We start from the raw sequence: 18,991 nt of genomic DNA, 5'->3' as shown, positions 1-18,991 counted from the left end.
TCGTAGGATCATGGTTCATACCTCGTTTTTTTTCTTCTTTCAGAATAGAGTATCCTTTCCAATGGTGCCACTCGCTTGTCCGTATTATACACCAGAAACGGGAAAACCGGGAGTTTTTTTTTTCAAATCAAAATTTTTGCGCCCCTCTGGCCCGGATCTGGGTTCACGTAGGGATCTCAATCTCTTGAAAAATACGTGGTTACGTACACAATTTGAATCTGATCATCTTGAAAACAAAGGGCAGAAAACTTTTTGAAAATCTTTGGCCTAGGATCATGATTCAAATGTAATTTTCTTTAGTATTACGTGCCCTTTCCAACGGTACCACTCATATCTCCGTATCATAACCTGAACCAGGAAATTCGGGAAGAACCGGAATTTTTTCTGAAAATCACTCCCTCGAGCCCGACCTTGGGTACACGTAGGGATGAAAATCTGAGAAATACTCGTAGACGCACACAATCCGTATTCAAAATTTCAATCTGATATCTTGAAAAAATAGGGACGGGAAAATTTTTGAAATTTGCGTATAGAAAAAAAGGCCACGCCCCTCCGCCTCCACTTGGCGCCGCCAAGTTGACCATCCGGTTCCAAAACTCATCTGTGGTGTTCTTTGGTCCATGCTTGACTTGACCAATAATAATAATAATAATAATAATAATAATAATAATAATAATAACTGGTTCAATACGTGTTATGAGCTTAATAAGCGTTTAAACACAACACTACTCCATGATACAGATTCGTACTAAAAATCCCAAAAGGGTTATTTCTTTACTATTGATATTCTGTGAGCTACGCACTTTTAATAGAAATATCGAACTTTTAGTTTACAATAAGCTGGGTTAGTTTACAGTGTTAAAATAGAATACTTCATACAATGAAGTTTCGATATATAAAGCTGTTTTTATTTCTGTTAAATTTGTATCATTTATATTTTTCCAGATTTTGACTGATCAGCCTCCAAGCCCAAATCGAAGGTGAGTTTATTTTGTGTGTGTTTGAAGTTTGTAAATATTATTGGGTGTATTGCTTCATTTCTTTGGTGGCTTGGCATGCCCTTGCTTTGGCACATATGCACATGGCGTATTGGGTATTCGTATGTTAGAAATTGTACAGAAAAAGTTAGCTCTGTATATAGGTATGAACAACTGCGTTAAGGAAGAAAGAAAAAAAAAATACCACCCATCTCTCTTTGAAAAGCTCTGTATTTGCAGGACATAGAATTAAATCAAAGAAATGTACATCTTTTGTAAATGTAAGCCATTTGAAGATTTGTTTTACACACACTCAAAAGGTAGCGATTGACCGTAGTGTTCTGTATTATAGAGCATATCTATAAAAATACTATCATAGTTTAAACATGGTATTACGTTTGTTTGGGTAATCGTATTTAAATGAAATTGGTCACATTTGAAAGACAAACTAGCATTTTTTACTATACCTCATTAATGTGGATCTCACGAGTGGCGATGCTGACATCAAGACTATTCCTATTCACGCACACACGCTCCAACATATCTGATGAAATGGACTGGATGGCAGGACTGATACGAACTTGCACTTCTTGCATGTTTTGAGACAATGAGGGGGTACACAGACAATTCTTTACGTAACCCCCCTCAAAAAAGAAGTCACAGACCGGTAAGTCAGGCGACCTCGGCGGCCACGTGTAGAAGACATAATTTCCGGTATAAATTTATTCTTTAATAACAACACAACACAACGAAACGAAATAAATTTACGTTAGCACATTAAGGCATAACAGTACAGAAACATAAAAGATTCGCAAGTGACCTCCAGCAGAAATAGCAACTGCCTGCTAAATATCCAACAATGAATGCATATCAACTAATCACAAAGTAAACATGAGTGAATTTAATTTTTCTGTGTTTGATGCTTTCCATCAGTGACATAGCTGTCCATTGTTGACATGCACAAATATTTGAGTTTTTCTTTCAAATGTGGCCAATTTCACATAAATATGTTTATCCAAAGGGACGTAATACCATTTTAAAATATGATAGTATTTTAATGGACACGCTGTATTTTGAGATTCATTCAAGAGAATCATTGTCGAAGTTTTGCTGACTATGTTATCAATATTATCAATACATAGGTAAGAAAGAAAGAGTTTTAATGAAAATGTGATGGAATGGAATTAGACAGTAACTCCATGCATTAACACATTTTGTAAGTACAAAGGTTTGGAGACTTCCAGTGTTTCCACAGCACAAATACAAAACTTAAACCATTGTTCTGTTCTCTGTACTTCGTCAGAGCGGTGAAGATGTCAGTGATGTTACGGTACTCTAGTTTCTGTACAGAGTACTCATGTCATAATTTAATCTTCATTCTTTCTCCAGTAAAATGATAGTAACAATTTTAAAACAGTTTTGCATTTCTGTGGCTATATGCACGACGATATGATTTTTTGATCATTTCCACATTATCATTTAAACAAAAAACCTTCCATGTATTTTAAAAGAGTTAATGTTGCAACATGTTTGTACTTAGCATAGGTACTTTGTTTGATACAGGGTGCTCATTTCGGTGGCTCAGTGGTAGAGCGCTTACCTCTGGTACGGTGGGGTCCGTGGTTCGATCACCGGCCATGTAAATTTATGGTGGACAATATTGTGCCCGTGGATTTTCTTGGGGCATATTTTTTTGTTGGTAAATTATAGACTTTCAGTTAAGCAGCTACAGTATCATCCCTATTTATCCTAGGATCATAGTTTGTACCTCATTCTCTTTAGAATAGAACACACTTTTTAACGGTATCATTCACATTTCCCTATCGTGTCCCTGAGGCGGGAAATTTTGAGGAAAATTAGTTCTTTTCTGAATTATTTTTTTCAAATTTTGATTCCCTCTGAAAAAAAATCTGAAAAATACTAAAGGGTGCACTGAATGAGTGCTCAAAATTTCAATCCTCTGGGTGCAAAAGTAAGCACGCCAAAAGATATCTCAACAATACCCCAGATTCCCGCATAAAACAGGATCTCAGGTAAAAATTTCCTAAGACATCCTTACTTACCATAGGATCATGGTTCGTATCTCATTCCCTCCGGAATACAACAGCCTTTCAAACGGTATCATTCACATGTCTCAATCATGTATGAAAGGCGGGAAAATCGAAAAAAAAATTTTTGTTCAAAACATTTTTTTTTTTAACCTTTTTGCCCCACTGGACCCCCTGTTTTAACGTAGAGATCTGAGAAATACTAAGGGATTCACTGAATATGTATATGTGTGTGTGTAAAATTTCAATCTTTTAGGTGCGAAAGTAAACCCGCCAAAAAATAAAAAATATAGGTATAACAAAAAATATTTTATTGAAGTTTTGACGGCATCACATCCTATGTCTCGACACAGAACGGCGTGAAACTCTGTGTAACGTGTTCTACAGCCTCCAGGCTTGGAAAAAAATAAATAAATAAATAAATAAATAAATAAATAAAAACTAAGAAGCTTGGTACTTTAATAGAATAATGAAGGTTCTACCCTATCACCTAAAAATAGGTGATATAATTTAAAAGGGTTAAACTCAGATTTCATTTCATTCTATTCCCCCCCCTTTTTTTTTTCGTTGTCCTATTTAAGTGTTTTAATACGTGCGTGAGACTTGGTATGCATGTCTGGGTTACACTGGAGAAACTTTCATGTCCTGTCAAGTTTGACCTCCATGTTCTTTCGGGCACTAATGCCAAGTTAAAATTATTTGTGAAGACCGAATGAAATTAAGATGCTCATGTCTCGGTATCATTCTTCGTTTAGTACTGTCCGTTCTGGGTGTTGTTTTAACCAATTATAGCCTAAAATAACGTCTCATCCTCCACTTTCCATTTCGGGGGCGCGGTGGCTCAGTGGTAGAGCGTTCACCTCTGGTGCTTGGGGTCCCGGGTTCGATCCCAGTCCCCGCCAAGTGAACTTTGTGGTGGACAAACACCGTGCTTGTGGGTTTTCTCGGGGTACTCCCGTTTCCTCCCACTTTCTTCATTCCACCATTTCACTCATCTCTCATCATCACAGTCTCATTTAACCTAACTGGCATAACCGTGGGACGTAAAACTCAGATTTCATTTCATTTCAATTTCCCATTTCGAATATTGGACCTGAATTCAAACTGACGGATTTCAAGATGACCGCTATGATGCCAAATAGCACCATCTGATGCACCCCACCCCAATTAGCCACAAAATTTCAGCTTAAGCCGTTTCAAAAATAAAAGGGTGGTGCTGGACTTTTGCATCACCTGTAGCATTATTACTTGCATATAGGATTAGGATCTGCGAAAGAAATTATTCCAAATGTTAGATTTCGTTTCATTGGAGTGTGTGGCATTTTTGCGTGTATTCTTGGTGTATTTGTTTTATATCTTGGTGTGAAATTTAATTTCCTACATGTGGTCAGATCAAGAAAATGGGTACTCTTGTTAATTCCATTGACCTTTTGTTTTGATATTGGGGGTAAAGAGTTTTGTATTGGAGTTCGGCCTCCCAATTCAGCATCGCGGCTATATGACCCGTGAACCTACAGTTTAAAGTGGAATCCGAACCTCTGTAATGCTTTCATATTTATAGGCTTTCCCACCTGGAAGCGAACCTGGCACCAGCAAGAAGGCGAAAGTTCGTTGTATAAAAGTTCTAACTGGGCATTCATATCTGCATGTATAAAACGTATTGTCAATCAATTTGTAGAGCATTTTTAGTGTATTCGAGATATTCAAAATTTTAGTTTTCAAAATGAATCAATACCACATTTGCTAAGAAGGGTAATAAGAGGTTTTCTATAGCCAAACTTTCAATTTGTTTCAAAATTTATGTAGGAATTGCAAAATGTTTTTACACTGTAATCTTTTGATCTATCTATCTATCTATATAAAAATGAGTTACTATGTGACTTAACTCTTGAACCACCCGACCGATCTCGATCAAATTTTCAGCATAGATGAAGTTCGTGCCTTCATTTCACTTTGACAGTGCAACTTAGGGGAGGGGGAGATATTTAAAAATGACCGATATTAGAGTCGAATCCATAGTTTTCGGGGTGGATGAGATGAACAGTAACACTTCCGATGGTGTTTAAATCCAAATTCACAGCTTTATGTCCAAAATTAAATGTATTCTCCCTGTGCGAAAAACGAGTATTCTGCTAGTATATGAATAGAAGAAGGAAACTTTATTTACACCAGATCCTCTGTAGGTGCGAATTCGATAAAACTCAGGGTGATAAAGCAAATGCCTGGACCGGAATTCAAACCCAGAATCTCCGTCTTAGTGCTAATGCGTGCGCCGAAGATCCCGGGTTTGAGTCCCGTTTCAGTCATTCATTTTTTCACTTTTTGTGTGTAACAAGAGTCTAACTTTACTGTTCGTGTTTAATTATGGGTATTTTCAACGAACTTAATGTTCGTTACTGAATTCTGTTTGTGTGTGTATGTGTTCGTCCGTCCGTCTGTCTGTTATTTGAGATTTTTTCAATTTTGAACCCTGCATTCGATAGAGCATCAAAAACTGTCAGAGAAAGTGATTCAATTTTTCGCTTCATTCTTACCGTTCCCGAGATATTGGCCTAAAAATGGCCGACTTCCAGAGATTTAAGGATCCATATCTCGGGAACTGTAAGTCAGAGTTTTCATATTGGTGTTGATCAATATCTAAAAGGATTGTAAATATTTTATTACCAAGTAATAACCGGTGGCCACTGTCGAACTGTCCACTGGTTTGGCCAATGGCCAATTGACCAGTGGCCACCAATTAATATCGGTACCAAAATGTTTACCATCCTCTTAGGTATTAACACCAATATCATCTCTATACCATATCTTTCCCGTGAAATTGGCCAAAAGATAGTTCCGATTTCGGGAGATTTAAGGAGCCAAATCTCGGGAACCGTAAGTCACACAGAGATCATATTGGTGTTGAACAATACGTAAGAGGATGGTGAACATCTTTGTTCCAAATAGTAACTGCTGGCCATTGATTAACTGTCTACTATCCAGCTGGTCACCGTTCCTCAGATATTGACCAACAAGTTCGAATTTCTAGATATTTAAGCAGCCATATCTCGAGAACTGTAAGTCATAGAGAGATATTATTTTGCTAATTTTTGCGGGGAACAGAAGATGTGGATAAAAAATATTTCCTTTTACATCTAGGAACAATGACAGCTATCCTTCTCGCTCCATCTCTCCATTCTTTTTAAGTTCGTTCTGGCAATGCTCTTGGAGCATTCTCAACTGTTTTTTTTTTTTTCTTTCTTTAACAAAATTCTGACACAGTCTATAAGCAAAAATAAGGGAATCGAGGTTTACATATCGGGCATATGATATAACCTATTGTTTATTACACTGTTACGAACTACAGGTTTGAATGAATTCGTGGATGGTTTAAAATATTTAGTTTAAAGTATTCTGAAAAAAACGTAAGATCAGTGACTTCAGATATGATTGGTCTGAGGAGAACATCTTTTATGTTTCCTAGGTAGTCCCCATATTATCGACAGTGAAGGTGTATTCATTTTTTAAGTTCTGTTATCGGAAAGCCGGGAGTTTTCTTCGATTGAATGTCTGTTTTATTGGTTAGTGTATTGTGTATCAATTTTTTTCCTCACATGCCCTGTATTCTTGTCATCCTCATCTGCCTCAATGGAACAAAATAGTGTTCGTGAAACAATGACTTGGAATTACGGCAGGTTGGAGCGTAAAATGTTGGCAGAAACAAAATATGGCATCAAGAAATATACAAACATGTCTTTGGTTCATTCGACTTCACACACAAGAAGTTTTCAGAAAGGATAATTTTAACACATTATTAGTGTCCTTAAATAATATAGACAAAAAAATGAATAGGATATAAAAAAATATTCGTTAATCCTCCGGATTTTGTAGGTGTCGCATAAAGTTCTTAATGCACATTTTTAACCAGTGAAAGAACTTGTCAGAACAGAACCAGAAATCACATGTGTAACACCAGTTTTGAATCGAATATAAAAGTACCAAACAAAAGAGGAATTCGAAAAGTAGCCATTTTTCGGTTTCGTTTCTAAACTATGTATCAGTGAAAATCTCGTCAAAATGTATTCAATGGTTCTTTAAGGGCAATGTTATTTGCTACAGATATTTTCTGTTTTCAAATCTTAACAATTTCTCATAATGTGGCAACCCTGAACCTATTTTTTGAGTAGATCGTGTTCATCACACGTTGTCTTGTGCTCCAGTGAAACGGCCTCCACCGCGCCAGTGAAATAGACAGCGTGGATACATGTGACACAAATATGTCAGTTTTCTCGTGACGCGTGGACAGTAGTGTAGTTTTATCAGTCCAGGTCACAGAGTGGTTTCAATTAGAGATGCCTGTAGGAGGTTATTGACTTTAAAAATTAATTGAACTATTAAAAATTTAGTAGCAGCAAAAATTTCCATAAAGAGCTTGTTCAAATTAAGACTGTATCCACGAGAGGAGGGGAAGATGAATTAGTGGAAATCATAAACATTCAGGAAGTTAAAGCAAATACCGTGACGCATAAGGGGATCCATCCCTTGCGTTTAACTCCCAACAGCGATTTAAACGACTTACGGATAGTCAACAGTCCCGCTACGATTTATATAAGATTATGGGAAAAGATCAAAATCGCAGGGGCTCATATCCAGGGAGTATGGCGGGTGCTGCAGTACGTCCCAACCCCATCGTCGTAACAGTCTGTACTGGATTGATGTATGGCATCTGGCATTGTCGTGTAAGAGAATTGGTCCAGACTCCAGGAGGTGTGGACGTTTGCGTCGCAATGCTGGTCGCAAATGGTGACTCACGTATGAAGCATAGTATGCAGCATTGACGGTAACGCCCGGTGGAACTTGATGTGACAGGATAATGTCTTCGTGGTCGTACATTATCATCACCACCTTCACGTTTGCTGGATCTTGCCTAAGCTTTTTCGGTCGTGGAAATTCTGCGTGGTGCCATTCACTCAACTGACGTTTCAATTCAGGCTCGTAGGATCTTCCCCACGTTTCGTCACTTGTAATAATGCGGTGCAAGAAGTCATCACCTTCATGATTATAACGTAGAAGGTGTAGGCGCGCACATTCCCACCTATGCTACTTTTAAACCTCGATCAGAGCATGGGGTACCAATCTGGCTGCAATTTTCCGCATTCCAAGATCCTGTGTTAGCATGCGGAACACTGATCCGGAAGAAATGTTCAGCTCCTGCTCCAATTCACTATAAGTCCAGCACCGATCACCGTCAAGCAGTGTCCGTAGTCTTGCAAGGTGAATTTCGTCCGTAGCCGTTCGCATATGCCCTCCAACGTGCATTTTGTCTGACTGTCGTTCCACCTGAAATGTTGCAATTCATCTCGCCACTGTCCGATACGGTAGAGCAGCTTTACCACAGGCCTCTACTAATCCTCTGGGATTGTCCTAGCATTTCGCCTTCGTGCCACCTAGAATTTCATAAAACACATGCCGTTCTGCACGCGTGAACGTTGCGTTAGGGCGGTATTTCACACAACAATTATTTTAAAATGTCTAGTCGCCAGACTCGCCGTAATATGGGACCGCAGCAGCGTTGAACTGACTGATACACATCCACGGAACACACTACGTTCGTCATTTGTCTCCTGCTCACACGACACTCCAATCGTAGCAGTGTTGCCAGTTCGAGTTAAATGACCCTCGTATATGTTAAATGAAAAGAACTGATTTTTTTTTTCTATAAGCGTGATTTTAGTGAAATTGAGATTGAAATAAGTTTCACTGGACCGAGATTCAAACCTAAGTCTGATTCACCGTACTGGTGCACGAAGCACTGAGCTCTTTAATCCATTTTGTTGTGCGTGAATGCTTAGCGCACGTGCACAGCAAATAGGAGACCCGGGTTCAGTTATTGTCCGGTAGAACATTGTTTACACTTTGAAATTCAAGTAATGTATAATTTACGGAAAAGTAGCTTGAGCTTACTTGCAGTGATTACTTTGAAATCGATGTGAATCTAATATGAAAGAGAATCCCAGTTGCCGTTAGAACTTGAGAAAATTTATCTGCAAATTACTGTTTAGATATTTGAAGTTGAGAAAACTAATACCATTACGAGAATTTTGTTCTTCTAGCAGAGTATAAAACTAAAATTGTTCTTCATTAAAATATACGCAGTGTATCTACTATATTCACATTGGTATAATAAAAATTGAAGATAGGAATAAATTACCTTTATTCTCCATTAGTCCTCAAGATCATTAAATTGTGCACTGTTCTTGACAGCTGTACGAGTTTTTCGAAATATGTTAAGGAATTTCTCTGTGTACTTTTGAGTTTTCTCTGCTTGTGTGGGAGAAAGTGTTGTATAACGATTCTTGTGGTTGATGTGTCACGGGAACCAATCACCGGAATCAACAAATTCTCGTCACATGCTTTTCGCATAGAATTTTTCCTTCCTTCCTTAATCTTGAATGACACCGTGCTAGTGCAAGGGCTGAGCAGTCACTTGTAGTGATTAGGGGGCGCTTTTCAACAATTTTCTGTCGAACTTGATTGGATGTTACCTTCGGTTCGGTTGGTGATTTCGTCTTCGTGATGTGGCTTGTTACGTCATCCCGACCGTCATGAAATCAACGATGTCGGATAAAAACATCGGCTTAAGTCAAATTCAGCATTTCATTTAAATTTTTTTTCAGGCGCTTACTGAATAAAGCAAATTTTATTCAACCTTTGGTTCCGCTCCGAAATCTGATTAAACAGTACCTTACTTAGGGCTTTGAACCTTAAACAAGAGAGTTCTGTTTTTTCACATTGTGAAATGACTGTATACTTCCAAACTATCAAACCTGCAAGGCCAGCTCTAAGCAATTTGCCCCTCCGTGCAATATCATCTGCCGCTCCCCTTTCTTCAGAAAAAACAAGTCTTTAAATATGCTATCCCGTTATGAACAACGAAGGGAGGGAGGGAGGGGGGGAAGCACTCGTACTCACAAAAGCCTAACACTACAATCTTGTTTTGTGTGTGTGTGTGTTTATTTTTTTCTTTAAATAATAATCTACTATTGTGTTAGTGAAAGATAAAGCAAACACCTGCAGACGAAAGATGGTAATCTTTTTTTATAGAATTCAATATTTAGCTTCAATCTCAATATATCAGTTTGCAATTCCAGTGCAACTAGCTCTTTTATACTTTATTTTTCCTTCTACAACTGTAAAAAAAATAAAAAATAAAAAAAAATAAAAATAAAAAAAAACACTTGTGTCTACCTCTAATGATAAGGAACTTGTTTATAACAAAGACAAGATTAGTTTTCGTATCAAAACTATGATAACTAACAAAATGGAACAAGTGTTCTCCACTGTTAGAGAATTGATTTCTTGTATTTGACAACAATCAAGCAATTCTTGCTGGGATTTGTTAGACCATTTGCTGTAGCACTGTCCATATGACCTTAAGCTAATGCGACCTAAACATGATTTATGAATCCAGTATTCAAATAGGTCAGCTTAGCAATTGTAACTACCATCATCATGAAGTCTGTTTCCAACAAGAAATATTTATCTATATTATAAAATTGAGTGACCATGTTTGTGACAATCTCTTGAACCACCCGACTGATCTCGACAAAATTTTTAACGTAGATGGGATTCTGGTCCGTGAGTGTTTTTATCTACTCACTTTATTGGTAGAAGTTAGGGTTGGGGGAGGGGTGAGATATAAAACATTAATAAAACTTAACTCTTAAACTATCCGACTGATCTCGATCAAATTTTCTGCATAGATGAGATTCGAGCTTGAGATGGTCTTTATGTATTCATTTTGACGGTGCAACTTGAGGGATGGACAGGGACATTTCGTAACGATCGAAAATGACCGATATTAGTGTCGAATCTATAGTTTCCGGGATCGCTGAAATAAACAGTGGCACTTCCGATCCCGTTTACATCCAAATTTAGTCCCGGAACTTGGGGGAGGGGAAATACATAAAAAATCATCAAAAATGACTGATATTAGTGTCGAATCCATAGTTTTCAGGGTCTCTGAGACGAGCAGTGACACTTCCGATGCAGTTTAAATCCAAATTCTGCCCGTTATGTCCAAAATAACTTATTCTCCCCGTGCGAAGAACGGGTATTCTGTTAGTGTAATATACAGGGTGTTTCAAAACACCGACAACGTTTGGGAGGTGATTCCTCACATCAAGATAAAAAGTATAGACGAATCTGGGTGAACAAACTCTTCCTTTCAGAGTTGTAGGCTGCCGAAAACATGAAAAAATGAACTTTAAGGGTCCAGAGCTCTAATACTATGGGACCTACCGTAGTCGGGTGAAGACTTCACTTAGGAAATATGTGCTCTATTCAAAAATCCATGTTTCAGAATCATAAGGTACTCACACAACAATTTTTATACAGGGAATTTGGCTGCGGGCATGTAAGTTGAATTACTCTCGAACTAGCTCTACAAAAATTGTTGTGGAAGTACCGCAGGATTCTGAAACATGGATATATAATATAAATCAAAATTAATTTTAACTATTTTGCTTACATGCAATTGCGATTCCTGCAAATGTTTTGTACTTCTTAGTTCTCGACTCATCTCTAGAGCCTTGTTCATGGAGATTAGAAACAGGAGGAAAATAAAAGGAATGGATTTACGATGATAGAACAGTACCAAGAACCCTTGTCTTAGCTGTTAGTCAAGCGTCGAATGGTGGAACACTGACCCTAGTGAAAAATCAAAAGTTTATTCGAGAAAATATGGAGTTGCCTGATGGGTTATAGAGAGATGATAAAAAGAAACGAATCATAGAACATCTCTGAGATGCGAAAGTAGATCACCCGATTTTTCTAGAACCTTTCGAAAAATCTGAAAGAAACACAAGACAATATTGCTGATTCTAGGATCGTATTTGGAACCAAGAATGACATAGAATGACGTGTTTTTTGAAAACTTTCTGAAGAAATTCAAAGCTTAATATAGATAAGGGTTGGCTAAGCAAGGAATGGGACACCGTAATTAAAAAGTACATACAATATTGGCACATAAATTTCAACATGAGCTGGCATCCTTTCCTTCCCGAAGAAATTGAGCCCGTCATCTCAGTTCTGCTGTTCCCCAAAACTTCAAGTGACTTCTTGTGGTACTTGAAGACTTAATGACAGTTCCTTTAAAATTATTTTGTAGAATGTAAAAATGTCGAGAAAGGGTTTTGTTCTTTATTAATTACGTCCTTTGTTTACTAGTGTAAGCTGCTGTTGTAGTTCCATCGTTTTAAATGCAAATTCTAAAATTTCTTATTTTATAAAAACAGGTGCCAAAATTAGCATCGTCATTTTTGAGTAAATACAGTGTTTGACCAGAAAATAGTAGGACTGAATTAAAAAAAAAAAAAAATGAGAGACCGGCTTAGTTTTCAAAATATGTCCCTTCTGCATCAACACAGCGTTTCCAGCGACTATGCCAATCACTGAAGGCTCCCTGGTACGCAGAAACTGGAATACGCTTGAGCTCCCTCGTTACGATCTCTTGAATGGCCTGGACTGAGCCGTGGTACCGTCCTTTCATGACCCTTTTCAGTCGGAGGAAGAGGTAGAGGAGCGCGGTGGCTCAGTGGTACAGCGTTCACCTCCGGTGCTTGGGTCCCTGGTTCGATCCCAGCTCGCGCCGTGTGGACTTTGTGGTGGACGAACACCGTGCTCGTGGGTTTTCTCGGGGTTCTCCCGTTTCCCCCTACTTTCCTCATTCCACCATTTCACTCATCACAGTCTCCTTTAGCTTAACCGGCATAACCGTGGGACGTAACACTTAAAGATTTCATTTCATTTTCATTTTTTCGGAAGAAGAGGTTTGCAGGAGCGACATCTCGGTTGTAGAGTGATTGGGGAAGCTGTGTGGTGCCATGTTTGGTTAACACCTTCGGTACCAATTTTGCACAATTTTTTCTCATTCCATTGGGGGCCGCGGTGGCTCAGTGGTAGAGCGTTCACCTCTGGTGTTTGGGGTCTCGGGTTCGATCCCAGCCCCCGCCAAGTGAACTTTGCGGTAGACAAACACCGTGTGCGTGGGTTTTCTCGGGGTTCTCCCGTTTCCTCCCACTTTCTTCATTCCACCATTTCATTCATTACTCATAATCACCGTCTCCTTTAGCCTAACTGGCATAACCGTGGGACGTAAAACTCAAAGGTTTCATTTCATTTTTTCTCATTCCGAAGTTTTCGGTCACAATTTTGTGCATAATAGTTTTTGACAAGTTTAATTGTTCTGATATCATCAGCGCACACAATCTGCGGTGCGCAAGAATTCAAAAGATTTCGCACTTCGACTAAGTTTTCGTCACTTCTTGCTGTTGAAGGGCGTCCTGACCGTTACTCATCTTCAACTTGCTCTGTTCCCTCCCGGAACAATTTGTGCCACTCAAAAGCGCTAGATCGACCCATGGCATCACTTCCATAAGCAGTCTTGATCATGTCGTGGGTCTCACTCCCAGTTTTACCCAGTTTGACGCAAAACTTCACCGCGTAACGCTGTTCTAACAAACGATTCATTGTGGAGATAACAAAGCACCTTGAAAGGGGTTTACCTTCAACTCGATCTACAGTCCGTGAAGACTTGGAGAGGACTGGCGACTGGTGCGCTGGTAGCTAATACCCCCCATCCTCCGAATCAACACAGTAACATCCCCCTCCTTCGCCAGGTTTTGGCGGGAAAAAATAAGTTCTAGTACTTCCCGGACAAATCCTGTACATAAATGTCTACTGTCTTAACATTCCTAAGATGAAAGTCTATGTATGTTATTTAGCAGGTTATTTGGTGAAGTGGACTGAGGGATTTGCAGTGCACTGACACACACTTGCAAATGGATTTTGTGTGCGAAGTTTCTTCACTTGATATGGTGCTTGTGAAATACTTTGTACTCGCATCTTACAAATTACTATAATCACGGTCAAAAGTTTTCCCAAGGTTTTGTGTAGTTTCAAATAGATATCAGAAGAGCCTTTTGACTATGGAATATATATGAATGTAAAATTTTTCTGGTCTTAGGATTCAACTTTTTTTTTCCCCTCTGGTTACTAAAGTAGAAGTCACATTTTCTCTCTCAAGTTATTGCACTACTATGTACAGTCTTGTCCTAAAATAATTAAATATTCAATTTTTATATTGAATGCTCTTCATGCGCACCCCTGAGTAGCATGTTTAGGTACACTCATGTCCAAAATTATTGTGGCATGTCTATAAATATGTTGTTCTAGGACTATAATTTGATAACTAATTCGTCCGGTATTTCTTATGTTAGTATGTGTATAATCGGCAAAGACATGTATGTGGCAAAGTTCATGTCAAAAGAGTAGTAAATAAGAACAATAAAACGAAAATAGAACTTCATTGTCCATTTAGTAACGTTTTGTTTTACTCATTCTAATTTTCGTATTTATAATCCTTTTCCTATGAAATTTTCCGCAAATACATTTCCCGATTATACACATAGTATCAATATCAAAAGTACCCTACAAAATCATTATCAAATAATATTCTTACAAGAAGACAGTTATAGATATACGACAATCATTTTTGACATGAGTGTACATAGTTATGTGAAAGGTTTTAAAAACACGTAGAAAACATGTCTTCATTCTTATGTGAGACAGTCATGGTAGTTCAGTGGTAGAGGTCACTTCTGGGAAGAGAGGACCGTAGTTCGATTTCGGATCACGTGGTTTTAAGGCGGACAACATCGTGTTGGTGGGTTATCACAGGATTCTTCCCTTTCCATTCTCTCTATACGTGGTGGGGGCACGGTTGCTCAGTGATAGAGCGCTTACCTCTGGTGCGTGGGGTCTCTGTTTCGACCCTCGGCCAAGTAAGCTTGTGGTGGACAAAATCGTGTTCGTGGGTTTTCTCGGGCTACTCCCGTTTCATGGTAGAAGACGTATACTGAGTAGAGTGCGCGGAGTTACCCAGACGGTGTGGGGACGCGCGCGTTATTCTGCTGGAAAGTCAGGTGTGTCAGTGTCAAGGTAAGGTTCGAGGATAGGGTTAACAATGATCCGAATGTGCGACGCGCTAGTCACACTTCTCAGAACGAAGACTACTGGCGGGTGGATGTGTAGCTTATTACCCTCAGATTATAATGCCAGGTATGCGTCCTGTATGGCAAGTGTGAATACGCTACTCTTTGGACACACACACTTTTACATCTGTGTAAGACAAGCGTCTTTCATCACAATACCACTACTTTCCTTTCGCCTCGTCACAAGCAGTGTCTTCCGACACTACCGAAGATGTCAGTGATGTGCAGTTGTCATGGGTAACAGTGGGAAAGAAACTCGGAAGCGTAGTTAGAAGAACCGTCGTGACTAATTGCAGTGGCGGTCACTGTCCTGTAACCTAGTGCGGTCCCTGTAATCCGTATGTCCAGGCACACTGCGGTGCATCGTTGAGGGACTTAGGGGGCACGTGTGCTTCGCAAATGTTCATGTACACTACCGTTGGACCACTGACATAATTCATGTAAGCAGTAATATTGTCCTTTCGCAGTCACTTCACTACTACACTGTGAAGTCTCTCAGTAGGTGCTCGGTGGATTCGTTTTTGCATTGAATACTCGATAATGTGATCCACACACAATTACGCTAGTCTTGTTTCATTACCTTAAAGTACGAGCAGCATTCTCTTAGGCATTCTGTGGTCCAAATTTCGTTTGAGCCGGAAGAACTTGTACGGATTATTCTTAAATGCACCGGAGTCATTAACATATGACAGATCTTCATCACCATGTAGGTGTGTGCGTGTCACCAAGCCTTCAATTCTTGAATGAGTACATTAAACGCGGACAGCTGCTTGACCAGTAGCGAAGGTTGCCTTATAAAGGAATAAACAGCAGCACCATGCAGCTTTGAAAGCACATTAACCATTCTTATATAAATAAGAGTATAATATGTATGTAAACTTCGTGATTTTAACAAATTCTGACCAAAGCATATATTAACTAATAAATAATAGCGTTATTATTTATTAGTTAATATATGCTTTGGTCAGAATTTGTCTTTTAATTTATACAAGAAGTTCCAATGCTAGAATGAATGTTATTCGTGATTTTGGTTCGTAAGTGCGGGAGTGTTGAAGGAAAGTATAAAAAGCACACATAAGTAATTTAAGTGTCACTCTATTGTTTATCAAAATGTATGTAGGGTCGTAGTTCAAGATCTGGCCACTTGTGTTTCTTTCGATTTATACGAGGAATATTCAAACGAAATCCATGAAAGTGAACTATTTTAAAACAGTGCAGTTGTCCTGAAAGTTTGCGAAAATGGTAAGCGTAGACCACTAGATGACAGCACCAAGATAGAACGTTACAGAAGAGTTGATCGGTAATGTAAAAATGGCGACACCACTTGCAGTATGTTCCAAAGAGGAACAGTCGGTCATCGAACTGATTCAGTTTCGAAGCTTAATATTCCACACGTACGTTGACTGAAGTAATAGATACCCATCCATCACAAGACTCCAGTTCTTATTCTGCGATGAGTTTCATCCTTTACTATTAAAGTATAAGTACGTTGTTCCTCTTTGATGTGTGTTGCCACGATTCTGCCATTTTATACGACTGCTTGGTCCTCGTGCAACGTTCCAAGTTGGTGCTGGCATCTGTCGGTAGCTTTTCAGACTACATTTTAGAAACGTCACTCTCAATTTGTGAATTTTAGTTTACTTTTAAATGTTTTCGCTGAACTCTTTGTAGTATTTAATTACCCATTTGGAAAACAGACAAAATAAGTTTTTTAATGTTTACGTATTCGTCCTGTCCTGTCCTGTCTACGGAGAAAAATGGAACATGTACAAATCTCATTTGCCTTTACTTCGATATTTGCGATCTGGGAGTATTCCCTATTTGGTTTTCCCTCATATTAGTCATAATTAAGCCAGTCGTCTTGTATGTTTAGTTTAGACATATATGTAAACAGAAAATACGGTGTTATACTGAATATACAAACACATCTAACGGAATTGAAGTTATACATGAGGATATTTATACTTGAACAGAAAACTAATATAAGTATACAGTACCTAAACGGCGAGTCATACAGGAACACAATTCAAAACCAACGTCAAATATTTCACAAGGAACTAAAGTTAATGGAGCTGTATAAGACATTCTTTAAAAATGAATCGTGATTGTGTTTTTGAGAAAATCGCTGTCAAACATTTCCCGCAATTGCAGCAGAACACATGGCTATATCTGTTCGAAACCCCTATTAATTCGAATTCAATTTTGGCTATGAAAACTGTATAAATTGTAGTATATTGCGTTCCTTCAATGTTCTTGGCGCAAAGACAAATCTGGAAAAATTTTCCGAAAAACTCGAACTCGAACTTGAATTTGTAGAGACATTTCAGACATTGCATAACGAAACACTTCTAACTATTCCTAATAAGATATGTTCCGGAAACATTGTAGTCTGCATGCGAAAGGAACTGGAAAAAATAAATAAATAAATAAATAAATAAATAATTAAAGCCCAAAGTAATATTTAGCCATTAGTATAATCCTTTAACAATATGGAGAAGTTTTCCCATTCAGAAGTTTTTTTTCTTCTTCTTCTTTACATCCACCATAGGAGTCTTGCCAGTCTGCTGGGTCACTTCGTTGGAGATTCGCGTCCTTGGTTAGATTTTTCGCTGGTTTCCTTTTTCGGTAGTCAGCTTTGAAGAGGGCCAATAATTTTCAATCGGCCTCGCTTCAGGAACGTTAGGGGCGTTGGCATTTTTTTCAAAGAAATTCGGTGTTTTTCGCTTTCAGGTAATCGGTGAATTTAGCAGCATAGTGACACGTTGCCATGTCCTTCCAGAAAAGGTCATTTCGACCGTTGATAAAAGGAAGCAATCTCTTCTTAATGCATTCATTAAGGGAAATACCTGCGGTTATTGTGGTCGTCGAAATGTAACGTGCCGAAACCCTTCTCTCAGCATCCATTGCTTGCCATATCAGGCATTGCTTGGGAAAATTCAACTTAACCTTGCATTTGAATTTGTCGATAACCTGTTTGATATAATAGGTTTTGATATAATATAAATTATAGAATACGGTATAATATACTCTTTGTACTAAGAACATTGGATGAATGCAGTGCACTGGTTTGACTTAGCTTCGTGGTGAACTCCCCTACTGCTTTTGAGTGAATTTATGAACTCTCAGAACATTTATCAGCTACAGTACGTATATCCAGCCTTATATTTGTTTCTTAATAGATTTTCACACGCGCTCAACGCAAGATATCTATTAGTAGAATAGTTTTAATGGCGTCTTGTCATGGTATCTTTTAGCGCATATATTTTTGAAAATATGATTAGTGCAAATTACTGACTTAATGTGCTTCCTTAAGAAATAACCAACCAATATAAGATGTGGAGATACGAGTAGTTGTGTAATTGGTCTTGTTGGAACACTTCATTACCCTCGAAACGCTTTGTGTAGGAATTCTCGTACCCGCTTCGTGCTGGAAACACGAAGCCTGAACAACCAATAAATACATTGCTTTGAAAGACAATCATTCAGTATCCTATAAGAACCGTATTTTGAGACATACTGTACGTGGTGTTACCCAAAATATCCGAGAATGTCATTGTAAAGATAACAAAAGTATACTTACGTCCTAATCTCCTCCGGCATGTATGCAACGATCCCAGCGTTGTTACTACTTTTGGAAGCACACCTGTAAGCCCGCAAGGTAAAGGGTGTTCATGACCTGTTGCGATTCCACTTGGATGGAGTCAAAAGGTCGCTTTTTCAACGCGAGTTACATCTCCAGGAACAGGTCAAAGTCGCACAGGGCTAGAGGGAGGATAGGGGACCATTGCCATGTTGGTTTTGGCTAGGAATTCCTTCACAATGAGCGAGATGTGCGAGGACCCGTTGTCATGGTGCAGCAACTAGTCTTTCGTTTGCCACAGCTCTGGCAGTTTTCGCCGAACATCTTCCCTCAGTTTCTTCAAAATCTTGCAGT

At 38.7% G+C, this 18,991-nt stretch overlaps 1 protein-coding gene across 3 annotated transcripts in view; it reads left to right on the top strand.

The window, feature by feature from the left end:
• LOC145674564 (alpha-tubulin N-acetyltransferase 1-like) overlaps nucleotides 1–18,991 on the top strand; it is a 152,827-nt gene that overhangs the window by 69,564 nt on the left and 64,272 nt on the right. For all 3 annotated transcript variants that reach the window (XM_081744750.1, XM_081744751.1, XM_081744749.1), the window contains exon 7: nucleotides 946–980. In XM_081744750.1, coding sequence (XP_081600876.1) covers nucleotides 946–980 — 35 coding nt within the window. The remainder of the gene's footprint in view (nucleotides 1–945; nucleotides 981–18,991) is intronic.

Source organism: Thermobia domestica, chromosome 17 (genome assembly GCF_964235325.1).
Source record: "Thermobia domestica chromosome 17, izTheDome1.hap1.1, whole genome shotgun sequence".
In the NCBI taxonomy this organism is placed as follows: domain Eukaryota; kingdom Metazoa; phylum Arthropoda; class Insecta; order Zygentoma; family Lepismatidae; genus Thermobia; species Thermobia domestica.
This window is presented reverse-complemented; position numbering and strand designations above follow the sequence as displayed.